The 25,891-nt window shown below is 39.0% G+C and overlaps 2 protein-coding genes across 2 annotated transcripts; one reads left to right on the top strand and one right to left on the bottom strand.

Annotated features, from left to right (window-relative positions):
- Positions 1–1,706: 1,706 nt before the first annotated feature.
- On the bottom strand, positions 1,707–17,498 carry LOC103984976 (DEAD-box ATP-dependent RNA helicase 37). The gene is made up of 7 exons (XM_009402573.3): positions 17,339–17,498; positions 16,243–17,078; positions 15,581–15,664; positions 12,202–12,444; positions 8,839–9,006; positions 8,559–8,672; positions 1,707–2,739 (listed from the first exon to the last, which is right to left on the bottom strand). The coding sequence occupies exons 2-7, from the start codon at positions 17,035–17,037 to the stop codon at positions 2,245–2,247; spliced, it is 1,899 nt and encodes a 632-aa protein (XP_009400848.2). The 5' UTR covers positions 17,038–17,078; positions 17,339–17,498; the 3' UTR covers positions 1,707–2,244.
- Positions 17,499–23,195: 5,697 nt separating this feature from the next.
- Positions 23,196–24,214, top strand: LOC135639185 (protein SOSEKI 1-like). Its single transcript, XM_065152984.1, has 4 exons — positions 23,196–23,387; positions 23,485–23,554; positions 23,629–23,761; positions 23,843–24,214. The coding sequence occupies exons 1-4, from the start codon at positions 23,240–23,242 to the stop codon at positions 24,212–24,214; spliced, it is 723 nt and encodes a 240-aa protein (XP_065009056.1). The 5' UTR covers positions 23,196–23,239.
- Positions 24,215–25,891: the final 1,677 nt, after the last annotated feature.

Raw genomic sequence — 25,891 nt, 5'->3', positions numbered from 1 at the left:
AACTCCATTATTCTCTGCATACAATAGATAGGTCTTTTATAATAATGTTGTAACAAACATTTCCCAACTATTTCCCTGCACTTACTACTCTACAGCATCCAGGAGCATCTGCATTATGGAACTAAGAGAGCTAAATGAGACAGATTTTTATCTACCTCATGTTTTAATGAGGCTTTTAAATCATTTTTGCTTCGTTAGAGCATCCCAAGTTAAGTTGTTTCATGCAAAGAATGATGCAGGTAAGTCTAGAGAAACACCATGGGAAAAGCTTCCTAGTTCTAGTGATTGAAATATATTATACAAAAATCATAGGCTAGAACAACAAAAAACATCAGTGAAATTTTTGTTGTCTTGTGGACCAGGAAAGTTCTCGACCCACACATCTAAAAAGGTTTTGGCTAGTGCTAATAATTGAATGGCCAAAGTGATTTCAAACGTCTAGCTAATTCATACACCATGAAATATAAAAGATTTTTATTTTACCCGTCGCTTATAGGGTTACAATATATCATGGTTGTCACTTTCAATATAATCTAGGTCCACTAGAAAACCATTAAATATTATTCTTGGCATATTAAAGACATTCGATCTAGTTAATTAATTCCAAACCAAACCAAATCCATAGGTTCAGTTCCAATTTCCAAAATCAACTTAAAAGTTTAATATTCAAATTAAACCCATGACAAACCTCAGTTCTGGGATTAGTCTAACACAATTGGTGATGAAAGAAATTTTGTTGGGATTCCTAGATTACAGAAGCCATCAAGACAAAAGCTAGGTTAAACATGGCATACACTTGGGATCTAAATTTTATAATAAATTTATCATCTCATCTGCATTCCACATCCATTCAATACTATATTTAGATTATATTCCACTATATTAGATATTTAAAGTATCAAACATAATAACATTTCAGAACCTAACATCTTATGACATACACATCTTCTACTTAGATTGAGTGATGAAAAAAATTAATCACAACCATGACACCGAATGCTTATAAATCAAATTGAATAATTGTGTGAAGTTATTAATAAAATTCAACAACGGTTCATACCTTCTTGTCAAGAAATCATCAAATCCTCACAAGACCAAACCCCACAATGGCATGTGCAGACCCCACCGACAGCTTCTACCTGCACAATCGACCAGAGAGTGTACATGTCTTTCCCTGTTTTTAACAGCATGTTAGACATAAAATCAACCACATGATTAGCAAGTGAGATGGTACAAAGTAGTACCTACACTAACCAGCAAGCTAAACAATAAAACAGATGCAGACTGCAACAAAACATGCAATCAGAAAAACACAATATTGAATCAGCAAAGAGTCGGTAGTCATCAAATCATGCCACATGTAAGAATCCTGCAAGGATTCTAAATACCTTATAGGACAATCCCAATACAAAACTTGTAATAATCTCATCATCAGAACATCTTAAGCTTTGCACAGAATATAACAGCAAGTAGTCTAGGTAAGCAATACGCTATTACCTCACCAACACCTTGTGAAAACGTACATTTTCACTAAATGCTACCAATATTCTAAGAACACAGGACATTAACCAATAAAAATAATGCTAGAATTGACATGGTCAGTTATTGATGTGCTCAAACAATAAATATTGAAGTCATTTCCTTGAAATAATCATAGAACATATGTAGGCATTACTCGAGAACAGTCCCCGACCTGTAGAAAGACATTGAAGTACAATTCAGCATCTTGATCAGATTATAGTATCAGTTTCAAGATAACACCTGTTTCTGACAAGACTTGACAGACCACCCCTTTTCCTTCTACCTCCCAACAATGATTTCTGTATCTTAAAATTTTACAAGAACCCAATTGATAAACACATAAAGCAAAAGCAATGATGATGTTTTACTTCCCCACCACTTTAACAGGTCAAACAAACATGTTTGAGACGAACCAAACAGCCCTAAAGGACCCTCCAAGTCTCATCACATATTTTACAACCTCCAACTTACACACAAAAAAAAAAAAAATTGAGAATGAAGCTGCCTGAGGCATTACAGTTTGCCATGCTTCCATTCGATCATATGTGATTCAGTCAGATAATACTCTCAAAAGTGGGGAAAGAGAAACTGCTAGTGATTAAGCAGGCAATGAAGAAAAGGGATATCGCAAACTATGTTTAGCCTTCAAGTGTGTCATGCTATCAAAATTATAACCCTCATGAATGGGTGAATATATCTAAGCTATAAATTAATGGAATGGTGCTAATCCCAAGCACTAGACAACCCTTGATTGCCATAACCACCTCCATACCCTGATGCCGCATATGACCCACCTCCATACCCATTGCCTCCACCATAATACTCACTGCCTCCACTCCTGGTAGAGGAATCTCTTCGAAAGTCACGGCCTCCAAATCGTGCTCCACCTGATCGACGGTTTCTACCACCATATGAAGACCGAGTGGTTGCATAGCGAGAAAGCCAATCTGGCACCTCCTGGCTTGATTCCTGCATAAGCTCTGCCAATGGCCTGGCTAAAGATGAATTATTCTCATTGAAGAATGCGGTGGCTAGACCACTCTTTCCAGCTCTCCCAGTCCTACCAATGCGGTGAACATAGTCATCAATGTCATTGGGGAGGTCAAAGTTGATAACATGTGACACATGGGGGATGTCGAGCCCACGGGCAGCAACATCAGTTGCTACTAGAATTGGAGTTGCACCACTCTTGAAGGATCTCAGTGCTCGTTCCCGTTCCTAAATATGTCACAAACAACAGGTCAAAATATCACTTACCGAACAGAAAAGGTACAAAAATTACTTAAAAAAAATATTGTGTTGCTCATAAAGGGAGAAGAAGGTTAATTTAACCGAGTAATGAAAATTACTCCACCCACTGAATCATATTACTCAAATTTCTAAGCTGTATAGAAGAATGGAACAATTATCTGATCTTCCAACAATTTTGAGATTTACACAATCACTGTGGTTTAGTTATATCTTTCAAATGCACATCACAGAATCAGTGGTCTGAAATTCCGATTCTCAAAGTTGCCATATCTCACTGGGAAGTTATATTTGTAGGTTCTAAAGAAACCTCACAGTAATCTGGATTTGCTCAATGAAACATAGCATCAAAACAAGAAATTGATGTCAAATAAATATATCACCAATAAGCTTAATCTGAATCTCGAATATATAAGAGTGAAAAATTAGATAACCATGTCAAGAATTTTTCACTAAGAATGATTTTTATCTAAAGGGAATTCCCAAAAGCTAAATCACCCAAAAACTGTGGGCAACATGTAAAAATCAAATAACAACAAACCAATTATTCAGAAACCTATGGTATGGCTCATTGTATTTGCTAATTGGCATAGCTTTAGTAAAATTTACCTTCATCGAGAATCAACTTTTGTAAAATTTACATTCAGAAACTTATGGTATGGCTCATTGTATTTGCTAATTGGCAAAACTTTTGTATAATTTACCTTCAACGAGAATCAACTAATCTTCAATCATAAATATGCCAAATGTCATCCTTTAACTATGTCTAAAGAGTTTAGAGTTTTACTTATTTGCTTTTTCTTTCATGGTCCACTGGGATCTTTTCATATTTATTTCGTCATAGTGAAAGACAAGTCTTGGCTCCAAAATTAGGTTGCTCCTTTAAGCTTGGGTGACCAGACCATAGCATGGAGATGACCACTGCATGAAAGAGTAGGGTTGCATATATCAACCCACGTTGACTAGTGCATCATGCACTGGACCACCCCTTATTTGTTTCATCTTATTAGCAAAATTTAAACTTCCAAACTCGATGGGGTTGTAAAAACAAAAAAAATGGCATAAGCTCTCAAATAAATAAACCCTGAGGTAAGAACATAGTCATCAGGACATGGACATTATATAACTAAAAGAACTAGTCCTCGAAAAAAAGCAATATTCATTTCATAACAAGTAAAATTTAAACTTGGTTGACAATATCCACCTTAAATATATAAAACAAAATCCACGATATGATAACAGGTTAAGCAACTCCATTTGAAGATGCCAACAACATGGAGACAATCTCAATGGTACAAATATCAAGAACCATGATAAGTCCAAGATATAATGCAAGATACACTTTTATAGATGCAAAAAACATGGAAGTAATTTTGATCATGTCAATAAGGTATACAGTTTCGAATGATACCACCCGGTATGGGCGGTATGTACCGGTCCAACAGTAAACCGATACACAGACCGCTTGCTATTGGGCGGTATTTTTTATTTATAAATAAATAAATTATATATATATATAAACATATATATAAATAAAGGCGACGTTGCCCTGCCTGGGGAGAAGAGAGGCGACGTCGCACATTTTTTAAAAATTTTTATATATAAATATATAAATAAATAGATATATAAATAAAAGATTATATATATATATATATCGAACTGTCATGGACTTAGCTGGAATTGCCTAAGTCGTGAGGCACCCTTGCGGTCAAGACGCGAACTTAGTTTGAGTTACCTAAGTCGCGACGCACCCTTGCGCCAACTTCTCGGACTTAGCTGGGATTGCCTAAGTCTTGAGGCATCCTTGCGACATATGCGTCCGCAAAGGTTCAGCCTAGTTGCAATCTCGTACAGGTCCCGAAGGACCTGTAAACCAAAAAGTTGTTTAGATTGAAAACGAGCGACGGACAAGTCTCGACATCTCGCAAAGAGGAAAGTTTTACAAGCAATGCAGCAAGCACCTTGTGTACACAGGAGAAAAGAGAGAGAGAAAGAAAACAAGGACTTTAGAAGGTAGAACGAACAGTTGCAAGTCCACAAACAACTGCTCACCGGGTGTTGGGCATGAAGGAAAGTTCCCGTCAAGAAAACGTGCGAACTTGTGAAGATTGTTCAACTCCCAACAATATAGCGAAGCCCCATCTAACCTTGTGCCACCCGACGGGTTCCAGGGTGCTAAGATAGCTGACATTTCGCACGCTACAACGGGCTGTAGAAAACAGCCCGCGGCACGCGAAAACGAAGCCATTTTGGGGCTTTTTGACCTGGTACGATGAGCGATCGCATTGTGCACTGCAACCTGTTCGAACATATATTTTTACAAGCAAAAACACATAAAACTAAGGTAAAACAGGCTGCCATGTCTCTGTTCAAGCATGCAAAAGCGGCGAACGGTTCATTGAATGAAGTTGTTGCGAGTGGGCGACGACCATTCATGATAGAACGGTATACCGCTCAGTATACAGTACCATACCGTACCGAGAGAATGTCGAAATTTAGTATGGTATGATATTTCAATCCTTGCATGTCATACACCATTATCCGTCACTAGGAATGAGATAAATCTATGACACCAGATAAATTGGTGTCAGAACACTAAAAAGTTAGGAATGAAGGCCTATTGTTTCACAAGCAACTCAAAATGACACCATTAGAAACAATAAGGAATCGAATACACCTACAGATACCATCAAGTACCCATGCTATCCTAAACTTTCTAGTAGATTATAGTTGAGTCTATATCACAAGCACCTGATGGATCCAAAAAAACATTAATTTACAGCATCTACATGACTTGGTATTGCCTGATCTTTCTAAGCTATTGGTTGTCCATGGCTAAGACCCAAATAGTTGGGACTTCACGGCTTTGATGTTGCCGTTGTTGTTGTAGTAGTTGTCCATGCTGAAATTAATTCACATAAGGTTATTTCAACGTTCTATCAAATTTTAACAAAAGATACCATAATATCCTAATGCATAATCACAACTGCCTAATAGATTATAGTAGATGGTATATCGCAAGAACCTGATGGATCCAAAAAAGAATTAATTTACAGCCTCCACTTGACTTGGTCTTGCCTGATCTTTTTAAGTCATTAGTTGTCCATGGCCAAGTCAATTCACATAAGGTTATTTCAACAAACAACAATTTTTTTCACAAAAGATGCCATAATATGCTAATGCATAATCATAACTCAAGAATAAGCTCATCTAGCTGACCAGTAATTTGCTTATCGATCTCATATGACATTGGCAATTGTTGAAATTAAGCCATGCCAATTTAACAAGAAAATGCATCACAACATGCCACTGGCTAATAATGACAAGGATAACCTTATCTATTAATATTACAATCAGCTCATTATTATTAGAATGTATCCTTTTCACACTAGTCCTCAAAGCTTAACCCAATGAATGAATTGGTCCACATATGTAGAATAAAGTAATGATATTTACAAACAGAAAAAAGATAAAGCTTTGCAAAAATGAAACAATGATGAAAACTTCAACATTTGTAGATGGGAGGAAAAATAGCTATTACTTGAGGATAAATATAAAGCATGTGATAATAGATAAAATATCATGCAAATCATTCTTTCCCCCTTGCTAAGATAATAGAAAAAATATCATGCAAAGACCTCAGAATCATATATGAGGAATGCTTCACTCACAATTATATTTGTGTTGGATAAATGTATAGGGTTACAAAAGAGGAGGCTAAAGAACAAATTGGTGTATTTAGCCTAGAAAACATTAAACAACTAGCAAAACATATTTTAAGATAGCTAAAGGTAGCAGCATATTTTTGACAACGTAATGTTGATGGTAGTGTGACGTGATAAAGAAAATCAATTATTGTGAAAAGAACATCTTATATTGCATTATTGCTTAACCAGAAAAAAAAAAGAATGACAAGAATTTTGAAATTTATATAAAGGATGATAAATAAGCAGTTAGGAAAGCTACTAAGATAGTTTAGAGGTAATGGCAAATGTTTTGAAAAAGAGAATCATCACCAATGTGAAATATACAAGAATGAACTAGGATGTCAAGCATAATGGTGTTCATATTGAATTCATATTGAAAATTTGAATTATAAAATCTATTTTTTGGAACCATAATGGTTCCAAAAAATCATAAATAGGCCTTGCACATGACTTTTATTGCACAAATAAAACAAAAAGATAAGTTATTTAAGTATAACGGAAATGTTAGAGCAAATACATGCAAAACAGGAAAAGGATATTACATGTCAAAGCAAGTAATTTCCCAATCCACCTAAGATTGCATAAAGGGTAAAACTTGAACCCTGATGAAATTACTAGATATTCAAGATGATATGTATTTGCTAGCGGCACCATTTGTGTCGTTGACAACCAGTGATTTAAAAAGGCGCTCGAGCGCTCGCCTAGGCGCTCGGGCGAGGTGAGGCGAGGCCTGAGCGCCTCGCTTCATTTCCAGGCAGCACGCTTCAAAGAGGCGCCGCCTAGGCGCTCGCCCGAGCCCAGGCGTCGGGCGCTTCGGGCGAGCGCCTGGGTTAAACCAGGCGACCAAACCAGCGGTTTAGGTCTGGTTCGGTCTCCGGTGCTTTAGTTGGTTCAATCGAACTAACTAAAACACCGATATCAGCACGACTTCCCCAACCCTAACCCTGCTCGTCGTTCATGCTGCTCGCTGCCACTGCCGCTGTCGCCGCTCCCGCTCCCGCTGCTCGCTGCTGCCGCTGCCACTGTTGTCGCTCGTCGCTCTCGCTGTCGTTGCTCGCTTTTACCGCTGCCACTGTCGCTGCTCGTCGCTCCCGCAGCCACTGCCACTGCTCGCTGCTGTCGCTGCCTCTGTCGCCGCTACCGCTGCCACTGTCGTCGCTCACCGTTGCCGCTACCGCTCCCACTTTTCTCAGCACCCTCGGTCTTCCCTTACACTCTTCTCTTCTCTTTCGCTTCTCCTTTTTCGAAATCAAAAATATACTGTTAACAATATACAGTATACTGTTATACTGTATACAGTATACTATTATACTGTATACAGTATAACATTATTATTTTAATCTTAATACTATTAATTTTAATATTATTAATTTTTAGTGCCTCATTTTGCTCGGGCAAGCGCCTAACGCCTCGAGCGTTTTTGGACCATAGCGCCTTTTGGCGCCTAGCGCTTTTTAAATCACTGTTGACAATAGAAAAAAGATAAAATCTACATTTAGAAATGAAAGGAATTAAATTAAGGGATAAAATATGTTACACAATACATCTGAATATATACATTGAAGATTTTAGCTAAGTAGAAATATATGGTCCAAAAGTTACAGAAAATATAAAATCTTGTTATATTGAAGTCTTGTTCAACAAAATAAATGTTAAACTTTAACGTAATCTAAAATCACAGACATATGTCAAAACTTATCGTTATAAATTTTACAAATAGTTTTATATCGCATTTACCACATACTAAACTTTCAAATTTTGGCATGTTAACATATCCGTCATATAATATCGGTATAATGATTTTGTATCCATGCTTCATAAGCCATAATTGAATTTGTTACAATCTGATCAAACTAGATTTCAGAAAACAGATACAGCTGAAGATAGTCTTCTAGCAGTATCAAGTTCTCAAACATCCTGCACAGCTTACTCGTCCTTTCAAAGACGCAGGATACAATAGAGAATCAAAATGACAAATTCTCACAAGGAGAAGGGAAATAAGTTAGTAGAATAATTTATGAGCTAACAAGAACTAAACTAATAGATTTGAAGTAACAATTTGATCAATGATGATTCACTTACCTGTTGTGTCCTATCACCATGAATGGTAGTTGCAGGAAACCCATGCATGGATAACCAATGTTCCAACGAATCAGCACCTTTCTTTGTCTCCACAAAGACCAAAGTTAGAGCTTGCTGAAAGAATGAGGCAACAATATCAAAAATATTGATTACAGTAGAATGATAAACATAACCAAAGAGACTAAGTTCTTTCATGCAAAAGAGTATTAAAAATTTGAGTTCAAGCAAAGCCATCCTAGATCCAAAAACAAGGCAATGACCTTTTGTAAAATATTCCTACCTTTCCATAGGCACCATTAACCTTTTGGGCATGAAGGAGGTCCATTAGGTAGCTTCTTTTGTCTGGCTCAAGAACAAACTCTACTCTCTGAACAATCAGTTCAGTACTAGAACCAACCCTTCCAACAGCAAGAAAGATGTAATTGAAAAGGAAATCAGAAGCCAACCTCTGCAAACAAAGAAATATTTGTACCTTAATATTTCACAAAAAGGATAAAAGGAAGATAAAAAGAAAATGATGTTAAATATCAACAATTAAATAGTTGAGCTTGCCTGAATCTAATTCAAAACCAATTGACCTCATAGAGATACTAAAGAGTCTTCTATTTCATTACAAAGAATTAGGCTGTAGTTTTCAAGCCTTCATAACTAAAATAATATAGCCTTAGAATCAGCAATAAGCATAACAAAATAGAATACACATATTAAATTCTATGCCTAATAATAAATATAATGGTCATCATCATCATCTGTGGCAGCACCTACTGCCAACACAATCAATAGTCCCCGGCATGTGGAGAGCTAGAGCATGGTGCATGGGCTGCAAGGCTCACCATTTTGTACAGTGGAGAACATGGCAGCACAGTCACAGGCTCTGGGCTCGTCAGTGGACCATCATTATTTCCAATCCCGATCAACATTGCTGCAATCTATGGTCGGAGCAAAAGAAACTTGGATATCTTTAAAGATGATTTGCTTCAACAGTGTTTTTAAAGACTGCTGCAGCATAGGAGCAGCAATACAGACTGTTAATGTTGCATTACTGAATTGATCTATGGTGATCGAAGAGAGATTAAGAGGTTCTGATAGTGCTCAGATCTAAGGATCTCTGCTTTCAGCTGCAAATAGGATTACTGCCAGCCATTTGATCACAGAAAATTAACCAGCAAGTTAATTCTCTGCTTAATCTTAAGACCATTAAACTATATGGCAGGGAGAAAATAAGAAAAAATTAGTAAGAAAATAATTGAAAAAGAAATGGACGAGTGATTAAGAGGCTCTGATAATGCTTGGATCTAAGGATCTGCGCTTTCAGCTCTAGAGATAAGATTATGGCGAGTCATTTGATCACAGCATGTTAACCAGCAAGTACGTTAGTTCCTTGCTTAATGTTAAGGCCACTGGACTATATGGCGGGGAGAAAAAAAAAAAATTAATGAGAAGGAAATTGAAAAAGAAACGGATGAATGATTAAGAGACTCCAGTGGTGCCCGGATCTAAGGACCTCCGCTTTCAGCTCTAGAAGCAAGATTACTGCTAGTCATTTGATCACAGCAAATTAACTAGCAAGTTTGTCCTTTGCTTAATGTTAAGACCACTAGACTATTATGGCAGGGAGAAAATAAAAAAGTGTCAGAAAATTGAAAAATAAATGGAGAAACTGGTAGAGATCACATAAGTTTCTTTCAATGCAATGCCTGATCACTGTATCGAAGCAACTGCACTCTTATTTATCATAGTCAGTCCATCTACAGACCTATTTTGGTAAAGACATCAAGAAGTAAATAAATATTGACTTGTGAACACCTTAAACTACTCAGCTGATTACTTATTTTAAACAAGAGTTACAGCCTACCACAAACTCTATAGCAGGTGATTAATAAATCAACAGCTGGTCAAACTACCCTACAATATATCCAAATCAGACCCAAGGCAAGCCTGTACTCAAATAAAAGGATGTCATATTTAATATGAAAACAAAATTAACTAAAAATCATTTTAAAAAACTTAAATAGAAGTCTACAAGGATGGCTAATCCAGTGATTTAAAAAGCGCTAGGCGCCAAAAGGCGCCAAGGTCCAAAAACGCCCGAGGCGCTAGGCGCTCGCCCGAACGAAGCGAGGCGCTAAAATATAAAAATATATAATATAATTAATAAATATAATTATTTAAAATTTTAAATAAAAATATGTTATTAAATTAAAAAAATCTAAGATACAATATCACAAAATTAATAACATTAAAATCAAAATAATATATTATTAATCTATTAATGAAAATTAATCATTTCAAAATTCAAATAAACTTAATATTAAGATTTAAGAGTATACTGAGCAGTCTGAGCTTGACGGAGAAAGGAAGCAGCGTCGACAGCGGCGAGTGGCGGGGGGAAAAGGAAAGGGAGCGGGAGGCGCGAGTAGCGGGAGGGCTCGCGGGAGTCGCGAGCAGAGGGAGGGCTCGCGGCAGCTGGGAGGGCTCGCGGGAGGCGCGAGCAGCGGGAGTCGCGAGCAGAGGGAAGGCTCGCGGGAGGGCTCGAGGGAGGCGCGAGGAGCGGGAAGGCTCGCAGGAGACGCGAGCAGCGAGAGGGCTCGCGGGAGGCGCGAGCAGCGAGAGGGCTTGCGGGAGGCGCGAGCAGCGGGAAGACTCGCGGGAGGCGCGAGCAGCGTCAGCGGGAGCAGCGGCAGCGAGCGACGAGATCGCGATCGAGAGCGGCAGCAGGTTAATGTTGGGTTAGGGTTAGGGTTGGGGTTATATCGGTTTAGTTGGTTCGATTGAACCAACTAACAACCGAACCAGGACCAAACCAGACCTAAAATTCTGGTTCGGTCGCCTTGGTTTACCCAGGCGCTCGCCCGAAGCGCCCAGCGCCTGGGCTCGGGCGAGCGCCCAGGCGGCGCCTGTTTGAAGCGCGCCGCCTGGGACATTAGCGAGGCGCTCGGGCCTCGCCTCGCCTCGCCCGAGCGCCTTTTGCAATCACTGGGCTAATCCAGCTACAAGTTGTATAAAATAATGTTCACAAGCTTTGGAAGAACTAATATAATTACTCCCCACTATATGTAGACTCCGCATGTGCAGGAGCCTTCTGCAATGCAGTTGCCACCTTTTATTAAATATAATTGTTCACTCCTAATTACCCTTGCCTGAGAATGACAGTTTACCATACAAGAGAAAACAGTCATGATGGTTCATTACAGTAAACAAACAATCCTAACCAAACTATTAGAAGCAATACAAACATTAAAATGACATGAAAATTTTAAACAAGACCATATGTTCCAAACTGAGACCTAAATTGACCATATATTGCCATAAATCAAAATATAAAAAAAAAATATAGATATATCTAGTCAGTGACTGGGTGGAGGCCCATTGGTACTTGCAATTCCAGTAACAAATAGTTTAGAATTACAAAGCGACAATCATAATATCACATAACATTAAAAAAAAGTTACTTCATCTATGTACCATGGCATCAAAACAACTAAATATAGAAGAGCAGAAATATAGAGAGAAAACTCTCCAGCTCATCTTAAATAAGCACCAACATAAATAGTGAGATCACCGGTTCTAACCAGATATAGCATTAAAAAAAAGAACACCGTAGATTCTTCAGGTACCATGATTAAAAGTTAGAAAAGAAAACCTGTATCTCTCTAGGAAATGTGGCACTGAATAACATGGTCTGTCTTTCACCACGTGGAGGCATGTCCATTTGTTCAACAATTCTTCGAATTTGAGGCTCAAAACCCATATCAAGCATCCTATCAGCCTCATCCAGGGCTAAATATCTGATATTTTGTAAAGAGACTCTGGCCCTCTCAAGCAAGTCAACCAGGCGACCAGGAGTCGCAACAAGAATGTCAACTCCCCTTTCCAAGTCCCGCAACTGCCAGTATTTATAAACATTGTGAAGGCACAATCAACTGGAAATAAAGAAAGAATAAACATAATTGTAACACACCTAGATTCCAATAGCCAATTCTGCCAATAGCATGATATAATTTATTAAAAGAAAGACTGGCTTTAAGAAAGCAATCCAAATAAACAGGCAGTCATGCAACAAACAATCACAAGAATTACTAAATAACCACAGAGGCTGAAAGAAAGAACAAGCAGAAACAGCATTATATGTGGTTAAAGATACTTACAAAGTAAAACATTTTACAATTAATCAATAGCAAAAGGGACAATTTACTTTGTTAGAAGACCAGTTAATCCAACAGAGAGGGAGCATTGAATATACTCAAGCAAATAAGGCAGCCAAGGAAACAATTCACTAAAAGCATAAATCGGTTAGACAGAGTAACAATATTATTGATCCAATAATTTACATACTTGGCACCTGATTCAATTCTTTTTAAAAAAAATGTAACGGTTCAAATAAAGTCAAGCATACTAAGGCTACTTAGAAAACAGAACCCTCAGAAAAAATAAGATTGTAAACTTAACACAAGTATATCAAGAAATTAGAGTAGCAAACTCTAGACCATGTCAAGGATCCTATGAGCTAAAGACTTGGCAATAATTCTCGCCTTAAAGGGCACAATCCTCGAGCAAGGGAAGGTGCAAACGAAGTCAAACATACAAAGATTAAGGAGAAAACAAACAATATCCTTGAACAAAATTTCCACCTCGCAAAAAAGGAAAAAATCAGACACTCCACCAAAAGATCATTCTATCTGGAAATCAGTCTAGGATGTAGACCACCAAATTTCCAGCAACATTCAATATTTTAAACAAATCAATTTATTTCACCTAGTTCAGTCCAACTGTCAGTTTGACATGAACCATTTGGAATCCATATCAGTCAAACTGCTTAATTTCAACTTGAACTAGTTAAAACACATTGGCTCCTGTATCAATTGTTCCATAATATAATAGTCCCACTATAAATAGATTTTTAATCTCAAACCTTTCTATACTAGGCTCTTAATTTTAAAAACAGTTCCTAGAGCATAAAAAATTAAACTTTTCTTTCCAATTCCTGCATTTTTTTCCTTATCCTCTCCATGATATGAGCCTTCAAGTCATAATCATTAACCAATCAACAAATGTGGTATCCCCATAGTAGAAGGAGAGAAAAAATAAAAGTTATTAATTAGAATCACAACAAAAAAATCTTTTGCTACAAAAATAATACATTATTTTTCCGTGTTAAAATATTTCACCACTCCTGTTCCAACTAGGATTCAGCTAACCACTCTTCTTCAACACTAAACAGGCTTGATCTCTTCAAAATCAAGGAGTTTTCTTCTCCTTGAATGATTGTTGTACAGACTACAGAGCTAGTACCATGATAAATTGAGCTCTTGTGCACTGAATTCTGCTGAATTGATGCATTAATCGACTGCGCCATGCTGTCCAATCTTGAACCATGCTAAATCTGAAAAAAATTAAGCCCTTTTAATGGTCAAGAGCCAGATAGGCCCTGGCTATGCTTGAAGCTGATGGAAGAGAGGTTTGGATGATGGAACCATTTCATAACACAAGCAATAGGTGCAGTAGTATGTCCTTTCAAAAGTGTGCTAACAACTATAATACCTGCATCCTCCTCTACTTTCTTGTTTACCTTCACCTTCTTCTTTTTTTTTTTTTTTTTTTTTGAATTCTTATACCTCTGCCTGATCACCTTCTTTTCTTTCTTTCTTTTTTGAATTATTATACCTCTGCCTGATCACCTTCTTTTCTTTCTTTTTTTTTTGAATTCTTATACCTCTGCCTGATCACCTTCTTTTCTTTCTTTTTTTTTTGAATTCTTATACCTCTGCCTGATCATTTTTCTTCATCTGGTTCTGTGTTTAGCCCTCATCTTCCTTTTATTGTTTTTCATTCCTGTTTCTTCTCTTACACCTGCCTAAGTTCTCTCTTTCACTTCTTTCGTCGTCTCCTTCCCCTCTCTCCACTTCATTTTATTAAATAGTCATTTGCCTTGAATCATGGTATTTTCAATAAGCAATGCTTTTGAAAGAAGATCTTTTGATTATTATGAAGCAGAAATAATATACTCTTCTACATTATTCACCTCAAAATATATCCTCTTTCATGATTTCTGTGTAAACCAACACTCCAAAAGCAAATAATATGGTCCTAATTTAAGAGAATTTTATTAAGCTCTTGTCCAGCAGACCCTTGATTTTAGTAATATACTATAACCACACCCACCATTTTGTCTACAAACTATAAATTAGCATACCTGAATAGTCCATATTTTTGAAAGTGCAATTGGTTTTGTTGAATAGATGATATGCATAAGCTTATAATAATATATTTTGTATCATCACACTCTAATTATTAGCTAAATAGTATCTCTTAGCTCTTTATGCTATGATTAATTTATGTGGTTGATTATATGCTTCAAAGGAAATATTGATACTGTTGCCACCTTAGAAACTACATGATAAAATCTGTAGCCTTCTCTATATTGTCCACTAACCATTTGCTTTTTATGTAGAAGACTCTTCATTCCTTTTAACTTCAATAAAAAAATCATGTGCATGGCACATGCACAAAGAACCTAGTTATTTTAAAAGAAATATGGACCTCTGATAGGAGGACTTAAAGCTATAATAAATCGATGCCGACCTTTATTCTGTATATAAGATGTTCATCACTCACATATTTTAGCAGTTTAAGACCTATATGAGAAGAGATGGGTGACAGTGTAAGCAAGCTTCATGTCACAGCAATGCATAAGGCCTTGACCTTTTCGTTTATGCTTATTACCTCTTTTTTTACCTAGGATTATCCCAAATTGAACCCAAGGTATAAATTGTCCAAAACATCCCTAAGCAATTCCTAATTTTGCATCTAAAGAAAAAATGCTCTCTTTTTTGTTCTCAAATGCATGAATACCTGCTTTGGTTCCTAGATGGAATCATCAAACCTATAGGAATCAAATATTATCCAAAATCACTGAATTTTGCGTACATATGAGAAGGAAAACAACAGATTTCCACAGAATACGTTCATTAGGAATTGGCAATTCAATGACAAAATTAAATTCAGACTAGGAAATTAAGAACCTGTTGATTGATTGGAGCTCCACCATAGGCAACAACAGCCCTAACACCAGTTTGGTATGAGAACTTCCTAGCTTCCTCATGTATCTAAGACACCAACAACAGAAAACAACAAAGAAAAAGGTGCATTAGAGAAAAATGAGAAGGAAACAAGCATACCAAACAGGGAGTCCATATGATGTCTAAGTTGAAGAGAGTAATGCAATAATCATTTAGGGAGAACCACTAACAAACATGTACAGAGGGACTATCATTAATCAAGGACGGACCAGTATCTCTATAAGGTACTAAAATATCAAACAAATAACTCAACATGCAATAAGCTGTCTCCTAAAATATCAAAAACAGTAGTGAATTGTAAAATCTGATAATAATGGTTCATTTGGTCGCAAGGAAAAAAAGCAATAAAATCTCTTTCCTTTAAGTGCATTTGGAGTGTGGGAAAAAAGTCATTTTACCAGTAAAACAGTGACAAAGTGATATCAGCTGATCTGCAAAAAGAAAATGCAACCAAAAAAACTTCATGCCCAGTGAAAAAATCCTCTAGCATAACTAATTGAATGTAGTACCATGTTAACACATTCCAGACAATTGAACTACTGCTAATTACTGAAACAAGAATAAGACGATATTTAAATGGATTCATGGATTAACAGAAAGCATACTTGGATAGAAAGCTCTCGGGTAGGAGACAAAATCAGCGCAGGTGGACACACTGTCCTCGAGCCCCGCTGCCGCTGTGAAGGTGGTCCCCTCATAATCCCACTAATGATTGGGAAGCAGAAAGCTGCTGTCTTTCCCGACCCAGTCTGAGCACAGGCCATCAGGTCACGTCCCGCGAGCAAGATAGGAATTGCATGGCGCTGGACTGGTGTTGGCTTCACATACTTGCACCTCCTGATGTTTTCATTCACTGCATCCCCCAAATCAATCTCAGCAAATGTGCTCACTGGCGGAGGCACATTGTCACCACTGGTCTCCACGGGGATGTCTTCATAAGCATCAAAATTTATCCCAGTATTCTCCTGACCATCAAAAGCAACCTCAGTGGTTTCTTCCTCGTTCACGAAAGGGTTGACCTCTCGCACCCTCCCATCCCACCCACCGCTCCTTGAGCCCCAACCACCGCCCACGCTCCGGCCACCACCACCAGAGCCAGTGCGTCCCATGTCTCGGCTGGTGCCACCACCCCAACGGCTTCCTCCAGAAGATGCACCGGGCCCAGGTGCAAATTTAGCAGCGGAAGAACTATCGGCGGAAGGCGACGCCGGAAGTTCCGAAGATGCCGCGCGGTTGCGAACATGAGGAGGGACATAGGCAGCACGAGGAGGGCGAGGGGCAGAAACAACAGCAGCAGCAGTGGCGTCGGCAGCGTTGGTGTTGGTGGTGCTAGCAGAAGCACCGGTCGCAAACGCCGAGCTCTCGGCGTTCGCAACAGAATCAGCCCATGAAGTTCGCATAATTCAGACAACAATCTCAATCTTCAAACTCGAATCTCCAGCTGAGCAAAAGATTTAGAACAGCCAACAATCACAAACCCTAGATTATATCACCCAGCCCAATAAAAAGAAAGATACACGATACCAAATCTTATCCTTAGTAAGGAACAGGGAAATACTCAAGCAAACCGAAAAGCTAATAAAATACGAGAAACTAAACTACGATCACGAAAGTCCGGTTTGACGAAGAAAAAGGGAAAAGAAACACCAAAATCCAGACTTACAACGAAACCAAAACGAACGATTAGGGGACCGGAGATACCTGGAGAGATGGTGAGGAGGATCAGTCAGAAACCCTAAAATGGGATCGATCCAAGCGTCGCAAGAGTAAGGAAAGCAATCGAGTAAGAGAACCAGAAGGAGAGCAAAGCTAAGAAAAGGAAACCTAACCGGAACGATCTCCTAAAGCGTGAGACCGAAAGAGAAATACCCAACTCATGACTCGCCTCCATTCCATGAATTACGATTCTCTCCAATCCCGCGCTGAATCGAGACGATCGAATCCCCGTCAAGGGAGGCGAAATCCACAATAGTCTGGGTGGGTCCCGCTGCTATTTTCGACATGAGCGGTCCGATCGTGCAAGGTTCAGCGAAACACCAGGAGAGGATCCCGCGATTCGCTCCCCCGCGGCTGTTGTCCGTACATTGGAATCGCGAAGATTACTCGACGAGAAGTGCGTACGCTGAAGCCTGGCTTAAGACCTGTCCTCGTTACGCGTCCGTGGGACCCCACCATGGGCCCCGCGTCCGTCTCCAATGAGAAGTCAGTTAGGTGCGGCACCAACCAAAAAAAGGCGCAGATTATATGGGTCTGTATATTACATGCACAAAAGATCAATTCATTATGACCGATGAGATCGAGACAGTAAGTTCTTTTTTCTGGGATCAAAATTAGCTGAGAATTACCAACCAAAAAGAGGAAAAAAGGACTGCTAAATGATTCATATATATACTTAGTGGTTAGTGCTTCGTAGTCGACGCCTCTCTCACTCGTCAACTCCCAGTGCGCGTTCTGCATGAGCAACTGGCCACAGGAGGCGAGCGGCTTGTCCTTGGCGCACGTTGCTGGCGATCCCGACGCTGTGAGTGGCGACGACAGAGGCGTAGTGATCTCGGAGAAGTCGCCGCGGGGGCCGTTCACCAGAATCATCTCGCAGGTATCTTCTTGGTGGTCGTCGAGGACGGCGACGTGGTACGTTCCGGCCTTGTCCGTCACCGCCTCCTCCGTGTGGACGACCTCGCCGGTGGTGTAATTCCTGCATTCTAACCTCACCTAATTGGCACCCTCGATGTACTCGGTGGCGTTGGTCTCGAAGCCAGCACGGCAAGTGTCGCAGTACACGCGGCGCGGCCTTCCACGACGACGTTGTGGGTGGAGATGCAGCAGCCGATGAGGCTGAGGAAGGCCGAGAGGATGCAAAGCGCACGGAGACCGCTTGCCACGGTGGAGAGGGAGGGAGGTAGAAGAAGAAGATGAGAGAATGACAAGAGAAGAGAGGAGCCCTTAAATAGTGGATGAAGATGTAATGGTGGTGGAGGTGGATTCGGACAATGGATGGCGGATGACTTGGTCTACAAGCACATAGAAATGAGCCACATATATACATTGTTATTGCACATATATATATATATATATATATATATATATATATATATACATTGTTATTGCACATATATATATATATATATATATATATATATATATATATATATAGGTCTACAAGCACATAGAAATGAGCCACATATATACATTGTTATTGCACATATATATATTTCAAAAGCCTCACTGAGACCTTGCTTTCTCCTTGGAGTTGCATCTCGCCTTGATCAGATTGTTGAGAACCTTCACGTACCTGTTCAGAATCCCATGAGCTCTTACTCCTCCTTGCTTTGGAACGATGGGGAGGGTCTTCTCCCACTCATCGTTACTTGTTGCGGCCGCTGCATCCTCCTGATCTCTTGATGCATTAGTCATGAGCTTACGAACAGCAGCAGCACCATTAATGCCTTGGCCTGCACCTTGTGACATCAGTTCCTGCAAAGACATGCGTCGAAAGCCATCAGTGGCTTCCTCCGGCTGCGGCTCTTCCTGAAAGACCTCGATGGCCTTCCTTGTTCTCCTGGACATGCTCGGATCGATGCGGCTTTGCTTGCTCGGATCGGAACGCGTCGCCATGGTTGGCGAGAGAGAGAGAGAGAGAGAAGAAGTTAAGTTGAGGGAAGGGTGGAACGTCAACTTGCATGGTTAAGACTGAGAGATCAGCGGCTGTGCTCCTACCGGCCTCCTTTGGCTTCATGCCAAAGAGTGCGATGGAAGCATTGGAGGAGGAGCGAGGGAAGAGGCTTATGTGGTTGCAGCACTGTTCTTCATGACTTCATTCTCATCATGCACCTGCGTAAAGATGGAATCATACATGACAACAATGAGGACGTACTTACGATGATCGCATGTCGTCGATCGCAAAATGTCTTCCTTATATAGTGATAATCTTTGTTGGTAGACTCTGTTTAACCCCATAAGTGATGATGTGCCATAATCTCATTTATAAAATAGATATTCGTATTTTCATAAATTTAAAACCGAAAGAAATAATTTTATTTTTCCTAATATCATCAGTGACACTATTAAAAGATATAATACGTGATATCATATACTGCATTAGTATAACTTAGATGAAAAAAAAAAAAAAAGATAATTTCAATATCTCTACGTCACCCTTTGCATTGCATCGACCTTCGTCGCTCGGCTCCCCAGCTCCTTAGTCTTTCTTCTCATCCTCCTCCCCTTCTTCCTCAATGCTTCTTATGTCATGACTCTTTCTTGAGCTCTAGTCGTAACTTCATTCGTCATATAATAATCGCTACTATCGCCATCGGGACAAGAGTATGCTATTGCTTCATGTCCGATCAATAGCTATAACTTATATGCTTAATTATGATGGTTTTTTGAAAATGTCCTATCGTGATAGGTTATATGATAAATTATTATATTTCATTTATGTGAGTATTATTTGTGTGGTTTTAGTATGATTGCTTTTAAGAGGAGACAACATTTTGAGTAATGTTATTACTCAAAATCACATATTATGCCAAAATCTTATAAAGATAAATAAATCTCTTTTGTGCTTGTCCGGACAAAGAACATAATAGACTAGTATGGGTAGAGATAAAGATGGCAGGGTCTACAAGTAGTTATTGCTATGTTAAAATTCTATTTTAATTTAGGCAAATTAAAAAAAATAAAAAATATATTAAATTTATTTTTTAACTTATCAATTTCACATTAGTCTAGCATGTGATGTCACGTGCTCTCTTTCATGACGTTAGAAAAAATAAGATTATCTATTTTATTTCTAGAACTATAAGGATCATAATATAAATTTTTTAAATACATGAACAATAATATTAATAAGGTCTAAATATAGAAGATAAAAGTTCATCTAATACTACAGTTTTCGTAAGTAAAAGTTTTATCTTTTTTATTGTGGTCTAATAATCGCATCTACAAGTTTTATTCATGTGTTATTTATAAGATAATACTTATTGTAAATAAAAATATGTAGCATTACATCTATTAATAAGTCGAGAAAATTAGATATAATATATAATAATAAATTTGATCACATATCATTTACCACAATATGACATGATACGATAATTAGCTACCTGTCTCATCCATAGGATACAAGTGTCGAATTAGATGTTGAATTGATAAGTAATATTTGAATGAACATTTGAATTGGTTTATAGCAATAGGGCGATCTGATACTATTATTTTGAGCTTAAATGCCTTGATCGATGGTTTAGGTTTATTAAGATAATGATTTAATTATTCTATTAGATCCTATCATAACAAATGATACAAACATTACATTAAACATAACATAATGATTCAAATAGAAAAGAGAGATGATGGATGTGAAAGTCCTATCGACTTAGCTTCACATGCAATATGCCATTGTTGCACTCTAATTTAATCTCTTAAAAAAGTTTATATGAGCTTATTACCATTAATTTAAACTTAACACAATTTACACTCAACATAAAGTATTTAATGGTTACATACTTCCTCCCCTTCTTTCATCTATAAACCCATCATCGAGCCATTCAAGGAAAGATGCACTACCAAACATCGTATGCTTGGTCTTGTCCTTTGTGCATTGCCAAAGATGAAAGTGAGGTCAACACCTCATGCAACAATTCTCTTGTCCTGAGTTAAGGCTGGCTTTGGAAGTGATATTTGCGTTGACTGCTTCCCTAATCTAAGGACTTAAGAAGCTGAGCTCCCCTCATTCTCTCGGAAGCTGAATGTTTTATTTTGTTCTATTTCTCCTTTTTCACCCCAAGTTTCTTATGAAAGGGTATTTGATGGATTGGTGTATTATACAATTGCCAAGTCTTGTACTCCAATCTATATAAAAAGACAACACTGAAAGGTTGACATTCAGAGTTGGCCATCACGCAAAGCCTTCGTAAGAGGCAACAAATTCTTGGAAGTCAAATCATGATAGTTATTTAGTGACAATCTTTCATAACTTTTCATAATGAAATCTTCCGAATAGAAAAAATATTGATGTTCACCTTCTGCCCTCCGGTCATCACATAACAAAAGAGGGTTAATTATATATTATCCTTTATAGTTAGATTTTTTTAGTTTTTTTATTTTCATATTTAAAATATTTACATTGAAATCTTTATGATTATGAAAATAAAATATCTATATCTATTTATTCTGTCATTATCGATTTTATTGATGAAAATATAAAAATAATAGATAAAAAAATAATTTTAATATTCTAATCGATAGTGACAGAGAATGTCAGTGGTGGTGGATTGCAACATTATTAGGGGCCGTGGGTGACTGCTGTGAATGAGGAGAGCAGTGGCGATGGATAAGGGTCGCTCAGCAACTACATCAATACCGATGCAGATACACAATGATGTCACTCGACAACTGTATCGATACCGATATAGATGTAGAGTAATAAAAGAGCTACTCACTGCGTTGATGTCGACGCAATTACCGAGCAAGGAAAAGATCGTCAATGCAAAATATAGAGTGGTCTTCATCTCTCGTCACCACAGTAATCATCCACAGCCCCTAGTGATGCCGTCGTTTGTTATCACCGACGTTGTTCACTATCATCAATTGAAATATTGAAATTATCTTTTCATCTTTTATCTTTATATTTTCATCGATAAAACCAACGATGTTATGGTAAATGAATATATATATTTTATTTTTATAACTATAAAGATTTTGATATAAATTTTTAAAGTATAAATATTAAGATGTGAAGAAGGACTAACCCTAAAGGATGATCTATAATTAGCCCGCAAATAAGATCATGTAAACTTGGCATCTGTGTTGGCTTTTCCTTTCGTGCTGTGGTTGTGGTTCGTTTTGGCAGTAAACTTAGCCTTTCGTTGCCTTGAGAGCTAACAAACACACCCAACACCGATGTGCTCATCGCCTCTATTATCCTTTTCAACTATATTCTGACAGCATTCTAAGTTGACCTCATTTTGCAGCTATTTCATTATTGCATTATTGTATTGTATTGTTGTTGTTGGTATTATTATTACTTACTTTCACTCCATTCACCAATATCTGAAATCATTAATTAAATAATGTTGTGTGTTTCTTATAGGGATATATATATATATTATGTGGTAAGACCTTTTATAAGCTGACCAGTCATGAGTTGTCTTCCGCATCACACTAATGAGTTAGATGTCTACATTTCTGACCAAAAACAGCTTGCGAACATATATTCTGATGGATAGGAAAGAGTAAATAATATGCATCGATTTCTGGAGATTGTGTGTCATGTTGGCAACTATATACCAAACCCTTATGCATCTGCCAGAGTTCCATTCTTACGTATATATCAACACCACGACGAAGGGATCCGTAATAATGTGGGGGGTTAATGCATACTAATTTTTGTTTGGGCGAAGGAATTGTTTTATGGTAATAGCAATAACTATTCTTATTTACTTTTCCACGAGTATTAACGACGATTAAACCTTAAAATATTCCTATTGCCAGTCCTGCAATCCTTCTTATATAAAACTCACGTATGCTCGGTGACGATGGAAGCCTCGACTGAGTTGAATAGGTGGTTGATGCAGCAATCCCTGATACTTACTTGCATGCGCCATGACGCCCGTGGAGGTACCCAATGCAGCAGGAGGAGGAGAGATGAGGAGAGTGAACGTGGTGTACTTCCTCAGCCGGAATGGCCGGGTGGAACACCCGCACCTCCTCCGCATCCATCGCCGTCGTCGAGACCACGTTTACCTTCGCGGTACTGTGCTTCCCCTTTGCTTGCGCCTCTTTGATCTATCTCCTCGTATCTCTTCGGCTGTTTCCCAACTATTTCCTGCGCCTGCTCGATCTGCCAGATGTGAAGAGATGGCTGTCGGAGTTCAGAGGGAAGGACATGGCCGACTCCTTCGCCTGGTCCTACAAAAGGTGATCTACTCCATCGTCTCATCCTCTTCGTTCGATGCTATTCGTGCCATGATTACATGGGTGTGATTTCTCAGACGGTATCGAGGCGGATACATATGGCAGGACCTGACGGACGACGACCCCATCACGCCCTTCGCCGACGCCGAATACGTGCTCAAAGGCTCCGAGCTCGCCACGGATCCTCCCGTCTCCACCCCCAGCAAAAAGGTGCAGCACAGCACCCCACCTTCTGTTACCCACTCATCTCCTCTGACTTCATGTGCATCGTTTGCTTTCACCGATGACCAGGTGATGATGCCGGCGTCGACGTCGGCGGTCGATGAGGAACCACCCAAAGTGGCGGCCTCATCTGACGCCGACACTCTACTGGTGTTGCCGCCATCGCCAACACAGCAGAAAGCGGCACCCGAGATCGACGCGTCGAAGGTGGAAGCGAAGGAGAAGCCGAACGAGGAGAAGGAGGAGGAGAGAGGGGCATCGATAATGGACAGCAGCAGCGACAGCAACAACTGCTCCAAGCGAGCGACGCAGGCGCTACGTAACATCCTCCGGTGCAAGACCGCGGATCAGACCGACGACGGGGCCCTGCGGCCGATAAGCCGAGAGGGAGAGGAGCGGTCCGGCGGTGGCCGCGGCGGCGACAGTGAGGGTTCAAGGTGATCGCATCGGTGCCATTAGGAGTCATCTGCTTTGCATTTACAGGCCTTGCTGCTGTGTGCTGAAGAGTTGGAATTGGCAGGGAAGGGAGGACGAGGAGCGGCGGGGGGAGGAGGTGGCGGAAGGCGGGGAAGCAGGAAGCCGCCCCGGTTTACACGCCGGCGGGGACACCCACTTGCTCGTAAGTCACACTCTTCGTCTCTTAATTCGTGGCTCGTGTGACTCGGATCGAGTCGTAGTTGGTTGAGAAACACACGGGTCACAGTCCGACTCCGTGAAGACACGAATCCAAGTTTTATGGCACACCATTATTCACTCTTGATTCATAGGTATTGCTGCAATAGTGATTGATATCTGAAATAGCAGTCAAAATTATGTCATTAAATAGTACGTCCCAAAGTTGCGTACATATTAGGCTAATTATATATTAGCCCTAACTTCTTTAGTATTTAGATCATTAGACTTAAAAAATTTATATTAAAATTTTTATAATTATAAAAGTAAAACATCTAAGTCCATTTACCCTAATATCATAGGTTTTATAGATAAAAATATAAAAATAAATAAATAAATAAATAAATTTAATATTCTCATTGGTTGTGACGAACAACGTCGCAAGTGACTATTGAGGATGAAGAGAGCAACGATGAGAGATGAGAGCCACTTTGCATTTATGTCAACGTCGATGCAATTGCTGAGTGATCCTTTCGCCTCTTTACATCTGCATTGACGCGGTTGTCGAGCGACAAAAGGATCATCGATGTAGATGCCGAACGATCTTTTCATTACTCGACAACTACGTTGACGTTGACGTAAATGCAAAGCGACGAAAAGGACGCTCACTGCGTTTGCGTTGATGCAATTATCGAATAGCAAAAGGGTTGGTCACTACATCAATACCGATGCAAATGCAAAGCAACGTCACTCAACAATTGCATTGACGCCAATGCAAATCGCTGCTTGGCAACTACGTCGACATCGATGCAGAGCGACAAAAAGATCGCTCACTGCGTCAACGTAATTGTTGAGCGATGAAAGGACTACTCAGCATTTGCATCGATGTCGATGTATAAATGTAGAGCGACATCGCTCGATAATTACGTCGACATTAATGCAATGAGTGACAAAAGGACTATCGATGTCGAGCGATCCTTTTGTCGCTCAACAACTACATCGACACCGACGTAGAATGACTCTCATCTCTTGTCCTCATTCTCCTAATCCACAACAACCATGTATAACCCCCAACATCAACCGCAATCATCAACTGAAATGTTAAAAATCATCATTTTTATCTATTATTTTTATATTTTTATCGATTAAACCAACAATGTTAGAGTAAACAAATCTTGATGTTTCATTTTCATAATTATAGAAATTCTATTGTAAAGTTTTTAAATCTAGAGACTAGAAGGATATTTCATTTTCATAACTATATGGACCAGAATACTGAGAACGGGAAGGTAATTTATAATCAGCCCATAGAGATTTCATAATATCCGGTTACTATAAATCACTTGCTCATGGTTCGATGGAAGTGCAAATGCAATTAATTACTTTACGCTCGAATCCATTTCACTAATGATTGGTTTAATTGGTTGCAAATTCGTCACGCAGGCAATGTGGGAAGACATTTAAGCTGCAGAAATTGCATTCACACATGAAATCATGTAAAGGTCT

This window comes from Musa acuminata, chromosome BXJ3-5, assembly GCF_036884655.1.
Source record: "Musa acuminata AAA Group cultivar baxijiao chromosome BXJ3-5, Cavendish_Baxijiao_AAA, whole genome shotgun sequence".
Lineage (NCBI taxonomy): Eukaryota > Viridiplantae > Streptophyta > Magnoliopsida > Zingiberales > Musaceae > Musa > Musa acuminata.
The sequence above is the reverse complement of the archived record's forward strand: the minus strand, read 5'-3'. Positions and strand labels throughout refer to the sequence as shown.

What these genes read in the sequence shown, in the direction of transcription:
- LOC103984976 (XM_009402573.3), bottom strand. Translation starts at nt 17,037, where the DNA reads ATGCGAACTTCATGGGCTGATTCTGTTGCGAACGCCGAGAGCTCGGCG. An exon ending in GAGCTCCAATCAATCAACAG is followed by an intron (nt 12,445 to 15,580) that starts GTTCTTAATTTC and finishes AAATACTGGCAG; the next exon opens with TTGCGGGACTTGGAAAGGGG. An exon ending in TTAATGGTGCCTATGGAAAG is followed by an intron (nt 8,673 to 8,838) that starts GTAGGAATATTT and finishes TCATTCTTTCAG; the next exon opens with CAAGCTCTAACTTTGGTCTT.
- LOC135639185 (XM_065152984.1), top strand. Translation starts at nt 23,240, where the DNA reads ATGACGCCCGTGGAGGTACCCAATGCAGCAGGAGGAGGAGAGATGAGG. An exon ending in AGACCACGTTTACCTTCGCG is followed by an intron (nt 23,388 to 23,484) that starts GTACTGTGCTTC and finishes TCGATCTGCCAG; the next exon opens with ATGTGAAGAGATGGCTGTCG. An exon ending in TTCGCCTGGTCCTACAAAAG is followed by an intron (nt 23,555 to 23,628) that starts GTGATCTACTCC and finishes GTGATTTCTCAG; the next exon opens with ACGGTATCGAGGCGGATACA.